At 36.5% G+C, this 26,377-nt stretch overlaps 1 protein-coding gene across 10 annotated transcripts in view; it reads left to right on the top strand.

Moving 5' to 3' along the window:
* Positions 584 to 26,377, top strand: part of PCDH15 (protocadherin related 15) — a 910,832-nt gene continuing 885,038 nt past the window's right edge. For all 10 annotated transcript variants that reach the window (XM_018041648.1, XM_018041647.1, XM_005698156.2 and 7 more), the window contains exon 1: positions 584 to 674. In XM_018041648.1, the coding sequence (XP_017897137.1) occupies positions 584 to 674 (91 nt within the window). The remainder of the gene's footprint in view (positions 675 to 26,377) is intronic.

Here is a 26,377-nt window from a genome sequence, read left to right as displayed (position 1 = left end):
TCATTGGAAAAGACTTTGATGCTGGGAGGGACTGGGGGCAGAAGGAGAAGGGGACGACAGAGGATGAGATGGCTGGATGGCATCACTGACTCGATGGACGCAAGTCTGAGTGAACTCCGGGAGTTGGTGATGGACAGGGAGACCTGGTGTGCTGCGATTCATGGGGTTGCAAACAGTCGGACACGACTGAGCGAATGAACTGAACTGAACTGATACCGAAGATAAATTCTGTGACTTTAACTGATTGGCATTTGATTCACTCACTGGGTCCCAATTTTAAAGGTGTTCTAATATCATCAGTATGTTAACATCTCAACTTACTTGCTTACAAAGTAAGTAACAGAATGGATGTCTTTTCTTAGAGATTGCTCATCTGCAAACTCATGTGGATGAGTTCTGGTACATTAAACAATTATGCTACTTTGATAATAGATAGTGTGGCACAGGTAATTAACTATGAAGTCATTAAGGCTTTTCTGTGCTGTTACAGGTGTGTTTACCTATAACAGATTAATGAACTTGTCAAATATTTCTTTTTGCCTCTTTCTATTTCAGATCAACCTTGAGTGGAATTCGACAGAAGATGTTCCAACATTTTTCTCTCTGGAAATGGTTCGCTTCAGGGATTATCCTTGGTTGTCTCTTCACAGTCTGCGTAGGCCAATATGATGACGGTAAGTGTGTTTTTACTCTGACCTTTAGCGTTAGCCAGGATTTCTATGGAAAATGCAGCACATCATAGAAATGAATGATGCTAATTTGTAGTTCATTTTTAAAAGTTGGCCACTCCTTGCAATAATTTACTTTAATTAAAATCTTACAAAAGTAACATCTGATGCACTTTGTTTCTTAATAAGGATTGCAATATGGTAGAAAATCCAGTGTTCAGCCTCTGTTTGAACACTTACATGTTCTCACTAAAATAATACCTAACTGTTATAAACAACATGAAATTCTTTTTGCTAACCATTAGATAAACACAAACAGTAGCCTTGGATAAAATTAGGAATATGAAAAATATAAAAATTCCCTATGAGAAGAGATATTGGCAGGGATCAAAGGTGGATGTCATAAGTGATTTTTGCACTTAAATTGGGGGGCTTAATGCCCTCACTATTTTATTTGGAAAGAGTGAAAACTGTAAAAGACTTGGCATTAGACTTTGAGTCATTCCTTAATAATAACTCAGTCATTTGATAAAGATACATTAGCCATCAAGCTCTATGGAACCATTTAACATGTAATATCTGCAATGACCCAAAGGTACCTATCTTAGATATTTCAATATTGATGGCATCTGTCTTTGAATACCACTTAATGGGAATGTGGATCTATCTATCTAACAGAAGAAAAATGGATAAATTTTCCCATTCTAGAAGCTTGCTATTGAAGAATACTATTTTGTTCTATTATTATTATTCTGCTTATTACTTTTACTAGTCATTTGTTGTTGTCATGTTACCTATTTGCTCCTAGAGACATCAAAGATTGTGAATTTTGTATGTTTTTTTTTTTTGTGATCTTTGCTTGGCTAAATTAAATAATCTGATGATGGATGAATTTTATCCCCCATTCTGTGTTCAAATTGTATACATATTAAAGCATTCTCTGTCCTCCATAGTTAGAAAATCATGCCTCGTTAGGGATTTGCAGAATAATTCACAATATCAACTATTTTCATAAAGTCAACAGCCTAATCCCTTGGAAAGTTCAGCTAATTAGCACAGTGTTTACTCCAAGTACATCTGAATTTAATGTCCCTGTCATTGCCATTTATGAGGATTGTGAGTCTCCAGTTTAACAACAAAGTAAAAGTGTAGTAAGAAATAAATAATGTAATTGCTACTTTAAAGCAAAAATAAAAATCAATGGAACTAAAAAATGCATGACTTTAAAATAAAATAATACATTTTAATTTATGCCTCAAGAATAGATGGCAAATCAGTGTGTTAATATTTCTTCATGCCATAAGGCATTCTATTTTTATTCATAGTGTTTACCCTGAGATGGAAGGACTGTGATGGCTCATATTAGACTTTCACAAACCCTGTACTTTTTAGCAATGTAATTTAGGTTATCGGAGGAAATCATCCCTGGTTTAACCTGTAATGCTATAAATTAGCTTCTTTAATAAGTTCATTTCAGCTCTTGGTCTCTCTAAATGTGCTTGTATTGATAGCCTCCAAAATAAGATCGTCAGGTCACCACTGACCATGAAGTAACTTTCTGAAGAAAAGTATAGCTTTATCTGCCAAGTTAGATTTCACAGTAAGGCTGTCCCCTCACTGCACTCATGGAAAGCCTTCCAGCCACAGTTAGAAAGCCTTTTTAGTTCTTTCCTCCTGGAGGTAAGTTGCTCAACATCTAGGAAGACTGAAAGGATCAGAACTGTGGCAAAGAAACAAAAATTTTGTATAAATTTTTTATAGAGGTTTCTCATCTTTATGTGCTTTTCAACATTCCTTCTATGCTTGCATCCTCTGATGCCCCTCTACAAGTAATAACACATCCCTGTAGGTCACCTACTTCTCTCTGGTCTCCCTCAGTAAGGGACTCTGACATCACTCTTATTTTATTGTTCATGAAAATGGTTTTCACAGCTACTGTTTTTTAAGATCCCCATTAAAGTTTGAGACCATATTTTGCAGGAATGAAATTGGGAGTAAAGGAAGCATGGCTAACACAGAAAATAACACAACTGAAATATGTGATGTGGGTTTCCTGAGCCAATTTTTCCTATCCAAATGCTTGAGAATGCAGGTGTGGGTTAGACTAAAGGAGAATGTAGTGATAATCCTAATCATGACAGAAATGTGTGAAAAAATGTTTAAGAGGTTTACTGGTTGGATTTACTGGTTGGAGTAGCCTGTCTGATAGTTGACACCTTACTTCTATACATAGTTAGGATCTAAGATAGAGAAATATGAAGGTGGAAGAATTTTAAATACTCTAAGGCTATAATAGTAAAGCAGTTTATATTTTTCTTATGTTAAAGAATAGAATTCTCCTGGACTTTCAAATGAAAGGTTTCCTGTGTTTATTCTGTGTATTTCCTTACTTAGGCATATGGAAGTTGGAAGGAAAAATACTGTTAAAAATAAAAAAATAGTGTTTATTTGAGAAATATTTTATCATTAAATGGAATATTCTAGTATTATCCACATGTGTGAAATGTGTGAATCAGCTTCTAAGAAAAGTTTACCGCCTAATAGTTGTTTTCAAATTTTTTTACTTAAGAAATTGGGCAAAATGTTGAGTCTTTCAATATTTCTTAAATTGTTAGGGTAAGTTTTTGGATTCAATAATAAAATTTGCAGATGACCTATTTGTAATGAAGATTCCATTTGTTTAATAACTGCAGATTTAAGAAAGAATAAATATATAATTGAGATTGATAGTATTAAATTAAATTTTAAAAGTCAGAATTTAGCTAGCCAGTAGAATATTGGAAAACATGATTGATTTATAGTTTTAGTAGCCACTCTAGCCCAATATGAAAGTATTAGGATTACTATTTTAGCATACAGTTTAATTCATTATCAGTCTTGCCAGTTTTATTGAAATGGGAACAAGTGCTGTGATCCCAGATCGAATGTGGGGAGCCTGCACAGGAGATGCCACTGGAAGCAGAGGAGGCAGGGCTATCTGTTAAATTATGTATTATGTGGGATAAAAGATTTTAAGACCATTTTTCTTATTCTACCATATTATTCACAGTGAGGTAAAAAACCAAGTTGTCCATGGAGTTTGTGTTTTTTACTTTGTTTTGATTTTGAATAAATTAATGAATTATGAAAGGGAGGGAAAGAAGGGAAGGAAGGAAGGAAAATGGTATATAAGGGGTAAGTTTTATTTTCACTTTTTATTACTTTCTTTGCATTTTCAGATTGTCCATATTGACTAGATAATACTACCATGATCAGATAGGAAAAGTATTTCTTTAAAAACAACCATATATCATAACATTATAGCTAACTTTGAATCAAAGAGAGTGTTAGAGGAGCTTTAAAAGAATATATATGCCAATGAGTGTGTGAGTGTGTGTGTGAGTGTGTGTGTGAGAGAGAGAGAGTTAGAAAGAGATTACCTAAGTGTGTGCAGACCATGAAAGTCAACATAAGGTTTTCTTTTGTTGTTATTGTTGTTTGTAAGGAAAGGGTTCTCCCTGACTGCTCAGGCTTTCAGCCTAGAAGCCAAAAATCTTCCATCCTGCCCTTGAACTATTATGTAACTTAGCATATATCTATGAGGTGAATGAAATCCTTATATACTGCACAACCAGAGCAACTGTCTGAAGAGATGCTGTTTACAATCTCAAAAAGTCATATATTAATACTTCCTAAGGCTATTTCCTTATTAAGAATAACTCTCTGAAACTCACTTTCATGTAGTTTAATACACTATCTGACATATCACCAGTGTTCACTAAAATATTTTTTACATTTATTTCTATTCTTACTTCTAATTATGTATAAATAATTGTTTCTTTTTATATGTTTATATATATATATTTATTTAAATGAGTATTTTGTGCTCCTGTGCACAATTTATATATACTTTCCTTATATCTGCTCATATTTACTGAACACCTTGAAGACTCCCTTGGTGGCTCAGATGGTGAAGAACCTGCCTGCAATGCAGGAGACACGAGTTCAATCCCTGGGTTGGAAAGATCCCCTGGCAAAGGGAATGGCAACTCACTCCAGAATTCTTGCCTGGAAAATTCCATGGACAGAGGAGCCTGGCAGGCTATAGCCCATGGAGTTTTAAAGAGTTGGTCATGATTGAGCAACTAACACTTTCACTTCTTTGAAGACTTAACTTTGTTAAATTGCATTTTATTTTGTTGTTATTATTTTGGCTGTATTGGGTCTTCACTGTGGCATGAGCACTCTTCACTGTGGCTCATGGACTCATTCTGGTTGCACAGCACTGACTCTAGAGCATGCAGGCTCAGTAGCTGCAGCACACGGGTTTAGTTGCCCCATGGTATGTGGGATCTTAGATTTCTAACCAGGCATAAAACTCATTTTACCTGCATTGAAAGGTGGATCCTTAACCACTGGACCAACTAGAAAGTCCCCATTTTATTTTTCAAAGTATTAACGACTGTATTTTTTCTTTGAAGGGCCTACTAATTCAAATGAACCCTGAAATGAAAATTGAGGATCATTTCCAGGTGTATTGTTAGGCTTGTTAGATAATCCATTAATCCATAGAAAGTCAGTGATGAGATAGATATGTCATCATTAAAGGTATACTGCTGCTACTGCCGCCAAATCACTTCAGTAGTGTCCTATTCTATGTGACCCCATAGACAGCAGCCCACCAGGCTCCCCCGTCCCTGGGAATCTCCGGGCAAGAACACTGGAGTGGGTGGCCATTTCCTTCTCCAGTGCATGAAAATGGAAAGTGAAAGTGAAGTCGCTCAGTTGTGTCCGACTCTTAGCGACCCCATGGACTTCAGCCCACTAGGCTCCTCTGTCCATGGGATTCTCCAGGCAAGAGTACTGGAGTGGGGTGCCATTGCATTCTCTGATTAAAGGTATAGCCATGTTTTAGTGTTTGAGACTAAAATTTTCTAAGATCTGACATTTAAGCCTGGAAACTTCATTTTTATCAAGTATGTCTAGAGGTCAGAAAGTAGAGTGACAATGGTTTATACTAATAAACTTAAAAGAGAATGACATACAAATTACAATACTAATAATAGCATTATAAGGAAAATAAAAATACCCAAAGAGCTGAAACATTTATGTTTCTTAGAATGATGTTTCCCCTCGTTAGATACCTTAAGAAGAATTGGCTACATAAACTTAACTCTTCTGCAAGAAGAATTAAAAAATATTAATTGTTCCTGTTTCCACATTATTACAGACCATCACATAGGGCACTGTTAAAGCAATATCCTTGCTCATGGACTGTACTGGTCTATTTGTGGGATACATATGGTCCCCATAGTATTATTCTGGAAATGTTTGCAGACTTTCTTTTTTTTCAGTTTGCTATTTCGAAGTTTAGTTCAGGTCATCTTCCTCTTGTTAACATTATATTTCTCTGAACATCAGTTCAGTTAGTCACTCAGTCATGTCTGACTCTGTAACCCCATGGACTGCAGCACTCCAGGCTTCCCTGTCCATCACCAGCTCCCAGAGCCTACTCAAACTCATGTCTTTCACATCAGTGATGCCATCCAACCATCTCATCCTGTCTCATCCTCTTGTCCTCTCACCTTCAGTCTTTCCCAGCAGCAGGGTCTTTTCCAATGAGGTGGCTCTTTGCATCAGGCGGCCAAAGTGTTGAGTTTCCGCTTCCAAGGACTGATTTTATTTCTCTGAATATTGTACAGTGCAATAGTTTCTTTTGAGTCTGTTTCAATTATTATTAAAGATGATTATTGGAAACCCTATCTAAGTAATTTTCAATGAACTTGATTGTCTCTGAAACATTTTTCATTTAAATACTATTTCTTAAGGCAGCACACACATCAAGAGAAATTGAACAATATATATGCACACACTCATACATAATAGATAACACATTCTGAAACCACACATAGCATATATTTTATGCAAATTTTAATCTCTATATAATAAAGGCATATTTTCTTATCTACCCCTTTCACTTTTTCCATCTTACAGAGTGTATTTTTATTCAGAGATGTTAAATTCAAGTTTTCAGAGTAATTTTGTTGTTTTTTCTACAGGCTGAGTTTTTAAATTCTGTTTGTCATTTTTTCTTGAAGCTCTATAAACTTTTGGAGATATATATATATATATGCCATCTAGATTATGTTATTATGGGATATTTAGATTAATATGCCAAGAAACAGCACTTTCAGTGCTTTGCTGTTGTTGTTCAGCCACTGAGTCATCTCCGACTCTTTTTGACCCTATGGACTGCAGTGCACCAGGCTTCCTTGTCCTTCACCATCTCCTGGAACCTGTTCAAACTCATGTTCATCGAGTCAGTGATGCCATGCAACCATTTCATCCTCTGTCATTCCCTTCTCCTCCTGCCTTCAATCTTTCCCAACATCAAGGTCTTTTCCAATGAGTCGCCTCTTCGCATCAATTGGCCAAAGTATTGGAGCTTCAGCATCAGTCTTTCCAATGAATATGCAGGACTGATTTCCTTTAGAATTGACTGGTTTGATCTCCTTGCAGTCCAAGGATTCTGAAGAGTCTTCTCCAACACCACAGTTCAAAAGCATCTGTTCTTCGACACTCAGCCTTCTTTACGGTACGACTCTCACACCTGTACTTACTCCAGTAAAATTTTCTAAATTCCATTTCTAAATGTCTAAATTTCATTTCCAGATAAAAGCTTGGCTGTGTCTTCTGCTTTAGTTTGTACCCACACTTGGGTACAACCTTATTTCCTCTTATTTCCTCTTTTTTGAAGGTGAGCAATCTTGTAGATCCTGTACCTCCAAATTGGATTTTGTTTTAGGGCAGAGGTTTGAGAAGGCATATCTTTTCTTGTTTCAGCAACGATTTCTCAGTAAGCAAGTTCAAAAATGTTAACTTTGCAGCTTCTCTCTACTCTGACCCTTTGCCTAGAAGGATTGCTTCAGTAGTTTCTCCGAACACTAGTAATAGGCTCAATTAAAGGCCATCTGTACATCCTGGGAGCCAGAGAGACAAAGAGTGCAAAAAGTAAATACATAAATAAACTCTGAGAAACATAAGAACAATTAGTGCACTTTTTTCTCTGTGCTAATACATACACACACCCACATCCCCAAAATGTTATTTCCTAGGTAACTTAGAATACCTGTTGCTGCTGCTAAGTCACTTCAGTCGTGTCCAAATCTGCGCGACCCCATGGGCTGCAACCTACCAGGCTCCTCTGTCCATGGGATTTTCCAGGCAAGAGGACTGGAGTGAGGTGCCATTGCCTTCTCCATAGAATAGCTAAGTACTGATATTTCAGATACTTTCATTTGTCCTATTGAGAAAGGGAAAGAAGTAGGTCTAATTCACTATATAAGTAATACAATACAATTAACGATCACCAGTAGGGTAGATGGTTCCCTCTTTGGTTCTAACAACCTTGAAAAAATGAACCCATTGAAACATAAAATACTCACATCCAAATTGTGTGAGAAGGTAGAATCCGTTTTAACTGTTCTTAATAAAAATCAAAATTGAGCAAAAGTGTAATTATAATCTTGCTTGGCTCTGATACAACTCACAATAGAGTGGCTTTTCTTAGTTGGGTCTTTTCCCATCAAATCTCCGTACTTGTTACCATGACTTCTGCGCCATATCCCTTAAGCTCTGCAATTTGGGTTTTCTCACATCTCTACTGAAAGTGCACTCTCTAAAGTCTCCAGTGACTACTTTCTTGGACAAATCCTGTAATTTTGTAGCATTTCAGCAAACAACATTATTGATCTACTTTTCTTGCAACTTTCTTTTCCTCAGTGATTCTTAGAACTGACTTTCCTGATTGTCTATATATCAGACATGATCTTCCTGGTGAATATTCTACCTTTCTCTGGTTCGTGATTTTGAAATTGCCCCACTTTTGTTTGTATTTCCATAAAGAGTCATATTTTATAATGAGCCAGTTTGAGTAATTATAAAGGTCCTCTCCTTGGTCATGTTCTGCTTTCTCTGGCTTCCCTTTCACAGTACTTTCAAATTATTACATGTCTACTGTACATATTCTTTTTCCCTAGACCACATTTTCACTTCTCTATAGAACATTTATTTAGTTTGCATTTTAGTGAATACCAACTCCATGAAAAATATTAGGGAAACAAAAATGAGGCAGTTATTTCATTCAAGTATAATAATGAGGTACATAGTCAATACGATGATTTATATAATCATAGGTGCATATATAGTGTGTGTGTTTTGGGAGAATACAAATGCAAAATCTGCTGAAGATTTTGGAGTGAAGTAGTCAGAAAATTTTTGCAGGATAAATTTTTATTTTTCAAGGTAAAGAACTGGAAATTTTGGAAAACCTGAATACTGGTGCTCTAGTTTAAGATGTATATATCTTAGAATTGAGGATTATATATGCTGTTTTATGACCTGTTCAGAGAAGATTTTGCTCAATTCTAATTATACCTTGAAACCAAGTTGCTCATTACTCCTTGATATTGTTACTGATTATGTTAAGTGAGGAAAGGTTGGTTAAAGGGTGCAAACATTTAATTATAAGATGGATAAGTTTGGTAAATCTAATGTACAACATGGTGACTATAGTTAATAATACTGTAGTATTGTATGCTGGAAACTTGCTAATAGAATAGATTTTAAGTATTCTTACCACACTAAAAAAAACAAAAAAAAGAGAACTATTGAGGTGATGGTTGTGTTAGGTTATGTTAATTAACTTGGTTCTGGTAATCATTCATTTTACAGTCTATCGGTGCCAAGTCATATATTGTGCACTTTAAAAATATACAATTATGTTTGTCAATTACACCTCAAGGGAACTGGTATAATAAATGTCCATCTTCCCCTTTACATTAAGTCAAATAATGTTTGTTTCTATGTTTAGATTATAAATTTCTGAACACAGAAAATATAATTTACTTTTTGTTTCCCTCAGTACCTGGCAGAATGACCCAGTTAGTGATTATTTAAATGAGTATGCCTTCCATAAAGAAAAATAGAACTGAGAGATAAAGTGTCATTTAATAATATAGGAGCAAGTAGGTAACCTTTATGATAGTACTTGGAGTTCAAACAGTAATTCAAAGACACATTTAATGAGGGTTTGATTTCTATGACACTGCTCAATATTGACGTAGGAACCAAAGCAGTCAATAATTATCTCTGCTATGGAGATATTGCACATAGCATCCTTTTTAGGATTCGATAGGAAAACAGAGTTTAGGTAAATTATATAATTTTTTTAGAGACTCGATTTTTATCCCTTGAGGGTGCATCATTTAGAAAAGTCTTTGTATAAAATTCAAAGTGAATCTATCCTTTCTTCAGTCTATTTTCTTTTTCTGATTATTAGCAGTGGTTCTAGGCATTTTGTTCATAATGTTGGTGGATCACACTGCACCAGTTGTTTCTGACATCAGCCTCTTAGTTCCAGATACCAATCTTAACCTGCTCTTATAAGATACTATACTGCCCCTCAGGGCTGCTCAATCAGACTGCTCAGTGATGACTGTTCAGCCACTCTGAGTTTATTAAGCAGCTTTATTGAATAGTTGGAATACTGATGACGGTTGTTCAGGCTTCTTAGATCATGTATGAAAAGGACAATACTAACTCAATCATCAATAATTTGTACGGTTATATCTAGAATTTGGCCACAGTTGGTCTGTTGAATGCACAGAATGCAATTCTGCTGGTATCCTCATAGAGGAAAACCTACAGCATTTTAATGTAACATGAATAATACATTATGCTAATTTTTAATTCATTCATTCTTCAGGTATAGCAAGCATATGTAATGTCTACTGTGCACATATAAACTTTCTAACAATTATAGCTAATATTTATTGGATGATTTCTATGTGACAGCTTACACATAATACACACTCTACTCACGTTGTATTGATATACTTGTATTTGATACATATGATTTATGTTCATGAGTAACACACATCCTATATCATTACATTCCAGTTATAGAAGCTTATATAGTTTTATACAAATGCTTTTAAATGGCTAGTAGATGTCAAGCCTTGTTCTACAAACTGCAGATATGTGCGTGCTTAGTGGTTTAGATGTCCAACTCTTTGTGACCCCATGAACTGGAGCCTGTCAGGCTCCTCTGCCTGTGGGATTTTCCGAGCAAGAATACTGGAGTGGGTTGTCATGACCTCCTTAAAGGGATCTTCCCATCCCAAGGATCAAACCTCCATCTCCTGTGGCTCCTGCTTTGCAGGAAATTCTTTACCATTGAGCCTCTAAGGAAGTCCTGATATAGCAAACAGCAAAATAGACCAAAAAAAAAAAAAAATCCTTATTTTTCTGAGGTTTGCTTGATATTTGAAGGAGACAGAGAATAATCCAACCACTAAGAAAATTATGTAGTATATTAGTATATGAAAGAGGTTGTGTCAAAAAAGATAAGCAGGGAAAGGGATATTTTGGGGAACATAATTTTAAATAGGAAAGTATGGGAAGAACTTACTAAGAAGTACACTTGGTGTAAATTTCAGAGAGGATTATGGGAAAATTATGGAGATTCCTAGAAGAGCATTGAAGACAGTGATCACAGTGAGTAAAAGGGAATTGATGGAGACATGCCTATTCTGTTTGTAAAACACAATTGCAAGCAAACTGTGGTGGATGAAATGTGGGGCAGAGTGAGGTAAAGGGGAAAGAGATAAGATCAGAGAGTTGACATGGGTGAAGGCAAATTGCCCAGGCCTTGCAGGCGGTGGAGGACATTGTCTTTTTCTCTCAGTGAGACGGAAAGCTACTGGAATGTTTCAAGCAGAGGAGTGAAATGATTTCACACAAGTTTTTAAAAAATTGCCTTGACGCTTGTATTGAGAATCATCAGTTAAGATCAAGGTGACCAGTGAGAAATGTATTAACGATATTCCAGGCAGAAAATAAAGATAGCTTAGACGAGGTTTTAATGACAGAGGTGGTAAATATGGTTGGCTGTCAATGCATTTTTGAGGTACATCAATAGAGTTTGCTGGTGTGTTGGATACAGAGAAAACAAAAAATATAGCATTTAAGTATATTTGATACTAGTATATTTGTTTTAAGCATCAGGAGAGTCTGAATGATCAACGTGGTCAACGATCATCAAAGGAACAAATGTGGCTAGAAATGAACCATAAACACAGTGATCATATAGTCTAGGAAGATAAGAAAGAATAAAAAAGAACATTAATATGTGAAGATAATTAATGTAAGGAAAACTAGATGAGAGTGGTTTACTAAAAGTCATAGGAAGAAGACATCTAAAGGAGAAAGTGATCAGCTGTGTCCAGTCTAATCAAGTAAGATGACATGTGAGAACGGAGTATTGAATTAACAACATGGCATTCACTTGCGGCATTGATAGGGATGATTTGAGGTAATGTTGAGATTGAAAATTTGCAGAAGTTTCGAGAGTGGAGGAAGAGGAAATGCAGGGTATTTGAAGATATAAAAAGGTTTTTAAAAAATTTTTTCCTTTCTTTTTTTAAATCTTTCTTTTCTTTTTAATATGGTGGCAGTACTAATAGGTAAAGAAGAGTAAGCTTAAGAATACACACCCCACCTTAAGTCCTAGTAATGTAAGGATATAATAAAGCAACTGCCATCCCGGTGAGGCACTGAGAGAGCTACAGAAAAGTAGCATCTTCTGGGAATAGCCAGATTTCTAGTAGAGCAAGAAGAAAGGAATGCTCAGTAAAATATATATTATTTAATCTATCTCATGTTCAGTAAAACACCATAAGATAAATTCTATTGTTGTTCCCATTTTCCAGTTGAGGAAACTGAAGCTTTAAAGATAGAAAGCTATCTCACTTAAAGTCATAGAGCTCCTACATCTAAGAGTCATAATCCTAGCTTAGGCAGCCTGGCTTTTACAGCCTGAGTATAAAGTGCTACAGTAGTCATGAAAGTATAATAATATGAACATCAATCCATGGAACCTTAAGAGAATGATGGAAATTATTATCAATTTCTACTATATGTTCTTTTATTTTACATATATTTATTAGCATATACCAGTTCTGTGCTACATTTGGGGTTGAAATATGAATGAGATATATTTCTTGACCTCATGTATGTTAATGCCTACATTATATGAAACATCAGCAAAAGGGATTACACGTATATATTGTATATAGATTGTGAGAGGCTGAAGTTAAAAAGATGACATTTATGCTGCCTTCCTAGAGGTGTGCTACAGTCTGTATCAGATGTAGTTAGTGGAAGAAAGACATAGGATGAGACACTTTAGAGCGACATGGAAAAAGGATAAGGAGTGACTTTAGATTTAAATCTGATGCATATAAATTCCTATGTGCAGTCAAAGCAAAGGGAACCATGAGAGGATTAATGATGAAGGGTTGGTATGTGGGATATGAAAGATCATCTCTGGCACAGTAGTTAAAGCTTGAGCTTTGGAATCAAATAGACTGTTCAAATCCTGGCAAGATCAATATGTGATTTTTGATAAATTATATGATCTCTCTGATTTAGATTTCCATCTATTAAACAGGATACAGCAACTCTGATTTGATTGCTGTTAGGTGCCGGGGTCCAGCCCCGGTGGATCCAGGGAACTCGAAGGGTGGACGGCGTTGGCGTGGAAAGACTTGTTTGTTTATTAATGTAAGATTAGATTAAGAAACTATAGTGTAGCAAGAAGGTTAAGTGGAGGAAGAGGGCTGAATAGCTTGGTTTACGCGGAAGGCCAATAAAATTCCAGACAAGGAATTTGCACCATCTACGTTGGGCCACCGGCGCCCACTTGAATATCTAAGGGTGCCTCGCCTTAAGCTCCCTTTCGTGCGGGTCTTAACAGCCGGGGCAAGTAAGTAGACCTGGCGAGCCTCCGCGCCCCAGATGGAGATTCAGCCTGAAGTTAAAGTAAAGAGCAGAGAGAGGGAAGGGGAGAGAAGAAGAGAGAGAGAGAGACATGGGGGAAGCCAGAGTCCCAAGAAACCAGGCCGAGAGACTAGTTCGAGAAACTGGTCCGATCCTTTATTGTTCAGAAGGCCTTTTATACTTTTGATAAAACATGGAGATCAACGGGTAACACAGAATTATGTAGCGTTCGCAGCCCAGACTCTTTCTATACATCATTTTGTATACAAAAGGTCTCAGGTGATTTACATTATCTTCTGGCCAAGAAGCTTGTTAACACTTTTTAGCTCTCTTCCTTAATGAATGTTGATTTTGTTTCCCCTGAAGTGTTTTTCTTTAATCTGCATCTCCTTAAAGCATTAAAGTTACATCTCTATAGAACAAAGGTGCAGTGGGATATAACAAAGAAGGTACTTAACTCAAAGATCTAATGTTGCTAATACCAGGTCTACTACTTGTTTTTCTATATACCAACTATATCTAAAAATAAAGGATATGAAAATTTGGCAGCAAGCATTGACTCAACAAATGAAACTTTTAATCAGTCCTATTCTAAAGATTTTGGCTCTTCGGAAGCCCCTACATTCCTAGGATGTTTTAAGCTTCCTGTGCCTCCTGCGGTCAGGAGGCCTCAAACAATCACACTCGCAGAGTCCTGCAGGCAGGCTAGAAAGCCATCGGAGGGGTTTTTGGATTGAAACACTCTTTCAAATGCAGAAGACTAAAGCCCTGAATTGACTTTTTCCAGAAAATGTCAGAAGAGTGGAAAAGCAGAGCACAAAAGCCGGCAGATTTTTGTTGGGGTACATGCTTAGGAATTTCCAGAGGGGTCCCTGAAGTCTGAGCACGCCTTGCGTATGTCAGCTTCCTTCCTCATGACCTTGTCACGGGCGGGATTCCTCACACTGGCTTCCGGCAGTTAGGATTAACTGATGGCATGTATATAAATTGTTTAGCATGCTTTCTAGCATATAGGAAATGATTAAAATATATTTGGGGTATATTATAATAAGTACTACTATTTTCAAATTAAATAGACAAGATAAACAATGTTACATTGTCATTAACCAATATTTCCTTTGGTTTCTTTTATCTGAAAACATTTACACAAACACACAGGCCACACATATAATCACACACTATATTAAATCGACAATTTCTTAGAACAATCACAATGCTTTCTACACACATATTTCTGCATACTACAATTCTTTGAATGATTTTCAGCCCATCTATCCTGTGAACTTTTCAGCTGCATTTATTAAAGTGACAGGCATAGAATTTATACCATTTCAGTTTTTTAATAATTTTATTTATTTATTCATTTATTTTTGGCTTGCTGGGTCTTTGTTGCTGCACAAGGGCTTTCTCTAGTTGTGGGCAAGGACTAATCTTCATTGAAGTGCACAGGATTCTCATTGAAGTGGCCTCTCCTGTTGTAGAGAAGGGCTCTGGGGGGTGAGGTTTCAGTAACTGCAGCTCGTGGGCTCAGTAGCTGTGGCTCCTGGGATCTAGAGCACAGCCTCAGTACATGGGCTTAGTTGCTTCACAGCATGTGGAATCTTCAGGATCAGGGATCCTAATGCATGACTCTGCATTGGCAGGTGGATTCTTTACCACTGAGTAGCTGGGGAAGCCTCACCTTTTCCTTTTTTTTTTTTTTTTCTATCTTTTATTTACCTCCTTCAGATTTTTCTTAATTTTTATTAGTTTCATTTTTTGGAAAAGAAGCTTCCTTTAGCTCCTTCTTATTTATCTTTCTTCACTCATATTTGAATACTTCTCAATTACTTTATTCTTCTCATTTTTAAAATATGTTTCACTCAACTCTGTCTTGCATTCTAATTTCACCTCTCTCCTGTTTCTTTGTCTAGTATTCTCTCTGCCTCAAATTTTGTTATCTTTCTGCCTCTCTTTAGCTAATTTAAGTTCTAGGAAGCACAGTAAGCATTTCCTTGGCTATAGGTGCTTCATATTTCTAGCTGCTAGGTCTACTTTTAGAAAATAATCTTAACTGGACTTTTAGCCTCTTTGGTTATATAAAGAATTGGATAGTATTTTATTTTATTTTAATTTTTATTTTTACTTTATTTTACTTTACAATACTGTATTGGTTTTGCCATAGTGGGGAGGGAGGTGGGAGAGGGGTTCATGTTTGGGATCACATGTACACCCGTGGTGGATAGTATTTTAGACCAAAGGAAAAAAAAATTCCAGCATGTATTTTCATTCTCATAATAAAAAATTACCAGAATGCACACACATATTTAAAACCTCTAAAACTTCTGTCTATTATCAGATGAGGAACACTTTAAAGGAGATGCCATCCAATTTCCTTCCCTGTGATACTGAACTTGGGAAAAAATTCAATTTATGCTCTAACTTTCCAAGATTTAAATTCAAACTAAGATCTTTGTCAAATATAATTTATTAAATATTAATTTCATGGGCATTCATTTGATGATACAAAGTGAGATATATTCCCAGAAAAGGAAAACTAGAGGGAATATTGTCCAATGAATTACTGACACTCGACCCAAGCCAGTGTAAGCAATGTGTGTTTATCACTGAGAGCTCCCTGGATCCATTAAACCCAATAGTCCTTTTATCCAGCCCATTTCAATGTGTTTTTTGAAAGCAGGTCCCCAAAAGTGTGACATTTGAAAGCCTTTGTAATGTGTTCTAGTTTTTTGTTGTTCAGCCACTCAGTTGTGTTCGGCTCTTTGCAACCCCATGGACTGCAGCACGTCAGGCTTCCCTGTCCTTCAGCATCTCCCAGTTTGCCCAAGTTTATGTTCATTGCATCAGTGACACTGTCCATCCATCTCATCCTCTGACACCCTCTTCTCCTTCTGTCCTCGATCTTTCCCAGCAGCAGGGACTTTTCCAATAAGTCATCTGTTTGAATCAGATGACCAAAACACTGGAGTTTCAGCATCAGTCTGTCCAGTGACTATTCAGGATTGATTTCCTTTAAGATTGCTATGTTTGATCTCCTTGCTGTCCAAGGGGCTTTCAGGAGTCTTCCTTTGATACATAAAACTAACTGCTTCATTCCATAGCATGAACCAAAATTACAGAGGCTAATTTATTGGGTTGGCCAAAAAGTACGTTTGGGTTTTTTGTAACATCTTAAAGAAATCTGAATGAACTTTTTGGGCAACCCAATACATTCTAAAAACAATAAGAAAATCAGCTTCTATTTATTAGGGAAAAAAATTCAATGCAATGCCCATGCTCAAGTTAAAAGTTAGATTATGCCAATATCCTTACAAAGGAACTCTGTAATTTTAGATTTTCTACTAACCCTTTCTCATTACTGGAGAAGATTAATTATAGTAACAACTGCTCAATAATGGAATTGCTAATAATGAATAACTAGAAACCTATGAGAAAGCCCTTTGAAAACAGATAAGATTCAATCACATTCCCCCAGAGATATGTCAGCTAGTAGTACTCCTTCTTGACCCTGAACAAGCACATTGTGATATGAAATGCTGCAATTTAAGATTGCTGATGTGTCTTTCTAGAGTAAACAAATAATAGATATTTTTTAAATCAATGACTTAGAATATAATCTCTTTCAGAATTATATGGTTTTATGATTATTATACCCATATTTCAAATGGGATTTCTTTTTTGGATCTATACTAAATTGCAAATATATATTGCTCTAGCAAAGAACAGAAGTATGTATTTTAAAAAGTGTGATACACTTTCTTTAAAGATGTATAACAGCAAGTAGATTTCAAAAGTATGTACAAAGGCAAAATGATATTCTAACCTCAGAGAATCTCAGAATAGACTCTCTTCTCATAACACTTATGGATGCTAAATTTGGCAGCGCATGTACTTGAATGCATTATACTAATCAATTAATTATACTAAGTATATTAATCCATTGAATTATATTATAAAACTGCACTAGGAAAAATAAAATATCCTCACTGGGACTTCTAAAATGCATTTCTTAAGTATTTTGTGAACATTCTTTCAGATTTGAGATTCAAAATCACTTGGAACAGGTTTAATATAAAGAGTTATTTGAAGAGATGCTTCTAAAATAAATGAAAAATTGTATGTCAGAATAGGTTTATCAAATTTTATCACCTCATTCTTATTCTCCACATTGGAAATTTACAACAGACACTTATTTAAAAAGAAAAATAAAAAAAAACTAGGGTCAAAGTCACTTTAGTAAAGACTAATGTGTGCTCAGTCTCTCAGTCATGTCCAACTTTTTGTAACCCTTTGGACCGGAGTCCACCAGGCTCCTCTATCCACAGGATTTTGTCAAGCAAGGATGCTGGAGTGGGTTGCCGTTTCTTTCTACAGGCAATCTTCCTGACTCAGGGATCAAACTTGTGTCTCTTGTGTTTCCTGTATTTCAGGCAAATTCTTTATGTGATGAGCCATGGGAGAAGCACCAGTAAAGACTAATATTTTTATATAAAATGCATTATGGACATTTATTTTCTTTGGATTTTGCTGTAAAATGTAAGGCAATAAGAGCAATGTAAAATGAACTGCCACCTCTAAACTAACCCATTATGGTTATTCTGTTTTATAATTTAATTGTAATTGCTTTAATCAGTCAGAGACACTGATTCTTCTATAAATTACTGTACCTCTGCTAATGAATTAATTTTTCTATAATTCTATAATGGATATCTGTAATGCATATGTAATATGTCTGAGTTACTAATTGCTTGAATCATTATTCATTCATCCATTTATTTACTCAATACACTTTTATAGGGTCTCTACTGTAAGCCAAGGACTATGAGCAATGTTGAGGCAAGGGGATTATTCCAAATGGAGGGAGCAGATGAAGTCTCCATGATGAGAAGTATATATCAAACATGACCAAGAGTCTGCATGAAGGCCAGTGTAAATCAAATGCTAATGAAACTGAGAAGGTGTGTAGGGAACAAGGTTTACTGGAATGGATAATAATTTTACTCATAATTATAAGTGAATCCATTGGAGTTCTAAAAGTAGACACAAGAGAAGGAGAAAGTTGTGATGATACAATCCCGTCTATTCCAGAACAGATATTAGCTTTAGTGAGGAGAATGGATTTGTGTAAGGACTGATGGAGAAAGATAACATTATAGACAAGATAAATACCTAAGGCATAGTACAATGGTACTTTGAGTGAGGGGTGGTTAGAAAAAGAAATTGGATCTAGAGACTAGTGGAAAGATTTTTTTTTTAAAGAAAATTTTATGTACATATACACATTTCCTCCTCCAGGGGATCTTCCCAACCCAGAGGTTGAACTCATGTCTTTTGTCTCTTTTGCATTGGCAGGTGGGTTTTTTGCCACTAGCGCCATCTAGGTAACCCACATGTACACGTACATATATTGTTATAGCCACACGTTCCGGAAAACAAACTCACTCAGAAGGACAATGCAAATAATGGAGTGCAGTTTATTACACCAGCGGGCCGAAGGCAGAGTCTCTTCTTAGCCAAGGACCCCAACCAGCTTTTGTGAAAATCTTTTATACCCCATGTGTATGTGTCGGAACCCACCACCCCAATTTCCTTGAGACTTACATAAAACAAAGGAAGGGTAAATACAATCACAATAACCCCATCATTCGTGTGTTATGTGTTCAAACAGTTAATAATCAATAAGCCTGCGGTTACATTCCGATAGATACAGAAAGAATTTATGACCTGTCCGGAGGCAGGGGTGATTAGAGTATATTTTTTCTTAGGCGATGAGTAACCTGGATGTGATCTTCAAGATTCCCCTGTCCAGAGGGGGTCTCATCCTTCTATTGTAATTTCATAGGCATTAAGCACAGAGTTCAAGTACACTGGAGAGGGGGCTGGGCATGATCAGCATGAACAGGCCTAAGATGGAGTCCAGCTCTGTCTGTTTCCTCCTTCAATATGTATAATGCATGATTTATTGGGAAATCAGCAGGGAATGCAGTAAAAGTAGGGAAAGCTGGAGCTAAATGGTTACAGAGTAAGACCTTAGAGCCTAGCTGAGATAGAAAAGAGCACAATTTTAGGGGAGAACATGAATTTAGATGTAGACAGATTGAGTTTGAAATAGTAAGTAGTTTGTTCAGAATGATGTGAAATTTTTGCAACAATGATATTAAGGAATCGATGTTTTGCTCTGATTTTCTGATAATAATAGTAATAAGGTAAAAATATCATTATTCTCTGGATATGTTACTTAATGTTGCATGTAATTCAGAGAGTTTCATTTCATTTTCAGTTCAGTTCAGTTCATTCGATCAGTCATGTCCCACTCTTTGCGACCCCATGGACTGAAGCATGTCAGGCTTCCATGTTCATCACTAACTCCCATCAAACTCATGCTCCTTGAGTCAGTGATGCCATCCAGCCATCTCAAACTCTGTCGTCCCCTTCTCCACCTGCCCCCAATCTCTCCCAGCATCAGAGTCTTTTCCAATGAGTCAACTCTTCGCATGAGGTGGCCAGAGTATAGGAGGTTCAGCTTTAGCATCAGTCCTTCCAAAGAACACCCAGGACTGATCTCCTTTAGGATGGACTGGTTGGACCTCCTTGCAGTCCAAGGGAATCTCAAGAGTCTTCTCCAACACCACAGTTCAAAAGCATCAATTCTTCAGTGCTCAGCTTTCTTCACAGTCCAACTCACATCCATACATGACCACTGGAAAAACCATAGCCTTGACTAGACGGACCTTTGTTGGCAAAATAATGTCTCTACTTTTCAATATGCTATCTAGGTTGGTCATAACTTTTCTTCCAAGGAGTAAGTGTCTTTTAATTTCATGGCTGCAGTCACCATCTGCAGTGATTTTGGAGCAAAAAAAAAAAAAAAAAAAAAATCCGACACTGTTTCCACTGTTTCCCCATCTATTTCCCATGAAGTGATGGAACCAGAGCTTTAAGCCAACTTTTTCACTCTCCTCTTTCACTTTCATCAAGAAGCTTTTTAGTTCCTCTTCACTTTCTGCCATAAGGGTGGTGTCATCTGCATATTTGAGGTTATTGAGATTTCACCTGGCAGTCTTGATTTCAGTTTGTGCTTCTTCCAGCCCAGCATTTCTCATGATGTACTCTGCATGGAAGTTAAATAAGCAGGGTGACAATATACAGCCTTGACGTACTCCTTTTCCTATTTGGAACCAGTCTGTTATTCCATGTCCAATTCTAAGTGTAGCTTCCTGACCTGCATACAGGTTTCTCAAGAGGAGGTCAGATGATTTGGTATTCCCATTTCTTTCAGGATCTTCCACAGTTTATTGAGATCCACACAGTCAAAGGCTTTGGCACAGTCAATAAAGCAGAAATAGATGTTTTTTTTCTGGAATTCTCTTGCTTTTTCAATGAACCAGTGGATGCTGGCAATTTGATCTCTGGTTCCTCTGCCTTTTCTAAAACCAGCTTGAGCATCTCAAAGTTCATGGTTCATGTACTGTTGAAGCCTGGCTTGGAGAATTTTGAGCATTACTTTACCAGCGTGTTGGATGAGTGCACTTGTGGAGTAGTTTGAGCATTCTTTGGCATTGCCTTTCCTTGGGATTGGAATGAAAACTGACCTTTTCCAGTCCTGTGGTCACTGCTGAGTTTTCCAAATTTGTTGGCTTATTGAGTGCAGCACTTTCACAGCATCATCTTTCAGGATTTGAAATAACTCCTCTAGAATTCCATCACCTCCATTACTTTTGTTTCTAGTGATGCTTTCTATGGCCCACTTCACTTCATGTTCCATGATGTCTGGCTCTAGTTGAGTGATCACACCATCGTGATTATCTGGGTCTTGAAGATCTTTTTGTACAGTTCTTCTGTGTATTCTTGCTCCCTCTTCTTAATATTTTCTGTTTCTTTTAGGTCCATACCATTTCTGTCCTTTATTGAGCCCATCTTTGCATGAAATGTTCCCTTGGTATCTCTAATTTTCTTGAAGAGATCTCTAGTCTTTCCCATTCTGTTGTTTTCTTCTATTTCTTTGCACTGATCGCTGAGGAAGGCTTTCTTATCTCTCCTTGCTATTCTTTGAAACTCTGCATTCAGATGCTTATATCTTTCCTTCTCTCCTCTGCTTTTCACTTCTCTTCTTTTCACAGCTTTTTGTAAGACCTCCTCAGACAGCCATTTTGCTTTTTTGCATTTTTTTTTCCCATGGGGAGGGTCTTGATCTCTGTCTCCTGTACAATGTCACGAACCTCCATCCATAGTTCGTCAGGCACTCTATCTATAAGATCTAGTCCCTTAAATCTATTCCTCACTTCCACTGTATAATCATAAGGGATTTGACTTAGGTTATACCTGAATGGTCTAATGGTTTTCCCTACCTTGTTCAAATTAAGTCTAAATTTGACAATAAGGAGTTCATGTTCTGAGCCACAGTCATCACCTGGTCTTTCTTTGCTGACTATATAGAGCTTCTCCATCTTTGGCTGAAAAGAATATAATCAATCTGATTTTAGTGTTGACCACCTGCTAATGTCCATGTGTAGAGTCTTCTCTTGTGTTGTTGGTAGAGGATGTTTGCTATGAGCAGTGTGTTCTCTTGGCAAAACTCTGTTAGCCTTTGCCCTGCTTCCTTCCATACTCCAAGGCCAAATTTGCCTGTTACTCCAGATGTTTCTTGACTTCCTACTTTTGTATTCCAGTCCCCTATAATGAAAAGGATATTTTTGTGTGTGTGTTAGTAAGTTCTTGTAGGTCTTCATAGAACGGTTATTCTTGCCTTGAGAACCCCATTAACAGTATGAAAAGGCAAAACGATAGGATACTGAAAGAGGAACTCCCCAGGTCAGTAGGTGCCCAGTATGCTACTGGAGATCAGTGGAGAAATAACTCCAGAAATAATGAAGGGATGGAGCCAAAGCAAAAACAATACCCAGTTGTGGATGTGCCTGGTGATAGAAGCAAGGTCCAATGCTTTAAATAGCCATGATGTATAGGAACATGGAATGTTAGGTCCATGAATCAAGGCAAATTGGAAGTGGTCAAACAGGAGATGGCAAGAGTGAACGTCGACATTCTAGGAATCAGCGAACTAAGATGGACTGGAATGGGTGAATTTAACTCAGATGACCATTATATCTACTACTATGGGCAGGAAACACTTAGAAGAAATGGAGTAGCCCTCATGGTCAACAAAGAGTCCGAAATTCAGTACTTCCTTCATCAGAGTTGAGTTCAGTTTCTGAAGTCTTTCTCCCATATTGCAGTAGTCTGAATAAAATTTGTCTGTTGCTTTTTAACCTATCCAGCTTTGTTTCCTTTAACAGCTTAATGTCTGCAAGGTGTCTTTGAACAACAAACTCAAGATTTCCAGCTGTTTTACATTTTGTGATATTTTTAATACTTCAAATTTTAAAATATCAAGTAAACTCTAGATGATTTTTCTAAATCTTTTGACCATATTTCTCTTCTCTTCTTTTCTTCCACAGTAAACTGCAAGTTTGCTTATGCCAAATTACTTTTAGAGAATTATAATTAATCTTCCCTGTTTGATGTGGCCAAACATCTATACAAATATCTTCGCAGAGACATAGTATTATAAAACTAACATTTCCAGCAAAGGAAAAAGAAAAGCTTTATTACTTTATGGTTCTGTATATACTAAATATTTTCTTTTTAATTAAGCTTTAACAAAAATTTTAAAATGTCCTAAACATGCACTCACCTTTTTGGCTTTGCAATCAGTGTAATAGATTCTAGCAAATTATTTAAAAAATTACTTAATTTCACAAGATGCTACTTTGTACAATTAGTGTATAAAGGAATGATCATTTCTAAATTTTCTTGTGTTTATGACAGCGAATATCAGAATGGGTGGCTAGTGGAGCCTAATGTATAATTATGAATAAACTATACCAACAATAAATGCTTTCACAGAAAATTGTTCATGATAATTTTAATGCTTTAGAATCTAAAATCAGCTGCCTCCTGATTAAGAAAATGGATTTTTAATGTAGTTCATATTTTAACTAATGAGGGTCAACTCTTGCATTTTAGTGTTTTAGAGAATAGAAGTTTAGTTTTAAAAGCACAACGTGTGGCACAGTTTGTTTCTAAATAAAAAATAGGTGAGTCAACATTAAGACTGGTGTTAAACAAAATTTAAATATAATAAATTATACACTATTATCTAAGACTGTATTGCATACCCAATTAGATATAGTCTCAATTAATGCACAGTAAAATTTTGATTTTACTTTTAACCTGCTTCTTTTAGGTAGATAATAAATTAATAATTGAAGAAATGAATAATGGAAGAATTCATGTCATGAATTTATAGGTGTGTAAGAAGAAAATACATGTGAATCCTCAAAAGGAACTTCCACTTAGTATTTCCTCTTTATCACTTATAAAAATACAGATTTAAAGCCTGACTTTTAAAGGTTGGTGTGCTGGTGCTGTTATTGAGTTCAGCAGTATTCTTTCCCTATTGTTCATAGCTCATACATAACACTGTGATAGATGGGACAACCCAGTAATAATTGTATGACAGCCATTAGCAAAAAATTATATAATTTCATGGCTATTTTAGCTTGAATTTCCTACAGTAATATCACAGGTGCACCTTTTCTAATTATTTAAAGTTGTTAAAATTTAGTTATACTGAATGTTGTGTGAATAACTGTTGACTGACCATATAATTTGTATTTGTTTGAATGCACACATAAACAACTGATAAAGTAATATGAAATGTTATATTTTTAGTTGTTTTCTTAGAACTGGTAATTTGGCAGTACATGTCCACTCTAGTGATAGTTTCGTTCCCTGGAGTGCCTGCTCAGTCGCTAAGTCATATTTGACTCTGCAACCCCATAAATTACAGCTTGTCTTGCTCCTCTGTCAGTGGGATTTTCCAGGCAAGAATACTAGAGTGGGCTGTCTTTTCCTCCTCCAGAGGATCCTCCTTACTCAGGGATCAAAGCTGCATCTCTTGTGTCTCCTGCATTGGTAAGTAGATTCTACATCACTGAGCCATATGAGAAGCCAAGTCCTTTAGTTCAGTTCAGGTCAGTTGCTCAGCTGTGTCCAACTCTTTGCGACCCCATGAACTGCAGCACACCAGGCCTCCCTGTCCTACACCAACTCCCAGAGCCTGCCCAAACTCGTGTCCAACCATCTCATCGTCAGTAGTCCCCTTCTCCTCCTGACCTCAATCTTTCCCAGCATCAGGGTCTTTCCAATAAGTCAGCTCATCGCATAGGTGGCCAAAGTATTGGAGTTTCAGGCTCAACATCAGACCTTTCAACAAACACCCAGGACTGATCTCCTTTAGAATGGACTGGTTGGATTCCCTTGCAGTCCAAGGAAGAGTCTTCTCCAACACCACAGTTCAAAAGCATCCATTCTTTGGCACTTAGCTTTCTTTATAGTCCAACTCTCACATCCATACATGACCACTGGAAACACCATAGCCTTGACTAGATGGACCTTTTTTTGACAAAGTAATGTCTCTGCTTTTTAATATGCTATCTAGGTTGGTCATAACTTTCTTTTCAAGAAGTAACTGTCTTTTAATATCATGGCTGCAATCACCATCTGCAGTGATTTTGGAGCCAAAAAAATTTGCCATGAGTGTTTGGACCAGATGCCATGATCTTAGTTTTCTGAATGTTGAGCTTTAGGCCAACTTTTTCACTCTCCTCTGTCACTTTCGTTAAGAGGCTCTTTAATTCTTCTACACTTCCTGCCATAAGGGTGGTATCATTTGCATATCTGAGGTTATTTAGATTTCTCCCAGCAATCTTGATTCCAGCTTGTGCTTCTTCCAGCCCCACATTTCTCATGATGTACTCTGCATAGAAGTTAAATAAGCAGGGTGACAATATACAGCCTTGAGTACTCCTTTTCCTATTTGGAACCAGTCTGTTGTTCCATGTCCAGTTCTAACTATTGCTTCCTGACCTGCATATAGGTTTCTCAAGAGGCAGGTCAGGTGGTCTAGTATTCCCATCTCTTTCATGACCTTCCAAAGTTTATTGAGATCCACACAGTCAAGGGCTTTGGCATAGTCAGTAAAGCAGAAATGGATGTTTTTCTGGAACTCTCTTGCTTTTTCCATGATCCAGTGGATGTTGGCAATTTGATCTTTGCTTCCCCTGCTTTTTCTAAAACCAGCTTGAACATCTGGAAGTTCACGGTTCACGTGTTACTGAAGCCTGGCTTGAAGAATTTTGAGCATTGCTTTCCTAGCGTGTGAGATGAGTGAAGTTGTGTTGTAGTTTGCACATTCTTTGGCATTGCCTTTCTTTGGGATTATAATGAAAACTGAAGTTGATGTAAATTATAGAATATGACAGAAAATTGAAGAAATATAGTGAAAATTGAAGATTACAACCAATATTAATAGATAATCCATTGAAAAGTTTTGTGAGTTGAGTGGATTAGACATTTTTAATGTAAAATTATTTATGCTTATTTTTTACCATTTGAAATTGTTTATCCTATGATTTTCAATCTAATCTATAGAATTAAATAATCAATATTCCCCAAATGCCCTTATCTATCCACCTTATATCTAATTTTTCAAGGCAAATTTTGATAAGCTGCCTACATTTCCTTTCTTTACTAACTCTCATATATTTATACCCATTTTGAATATTAGTTCTATTGAGTCTACTCATTAATTCCTTTCTCTATACCCCTTGATATTGTATCAGTCAATATTCTTGTTTTCTATTAATATGACAACTACAATAGTCTCTCAGTATCCATGAGGAAATTGGTTGAAGGAGCCCCCACATATACTAAAATCCACAGTTACTCAAGACCAATATTTGACCCTTCACAGTTCCACACCCAAGGATTCAATCAACCTTGGATAATGTATCACTAAAAGTATTTATTGAAAAAAATCAGCATAGAAG

This window comes from Capra hircus, chromosome 26 (assembly GCF_001704415.2).
Source record: "Capra hircus breed San Clemente chromosome 26, ASM170441v1, whole genome shotgun sequence".
Classification (NCBI taxonomy): Eukaryota; Metazoa; Chordata; class Mammalia; order Artiodactyla; family Bovidae; genus Capra; species Capra hircus.
The sequence above is the reverse complement of the archived record's forward strand: the minus strand, read 5'-3'. Positions and strand labels throughout refer to the sequence as shown.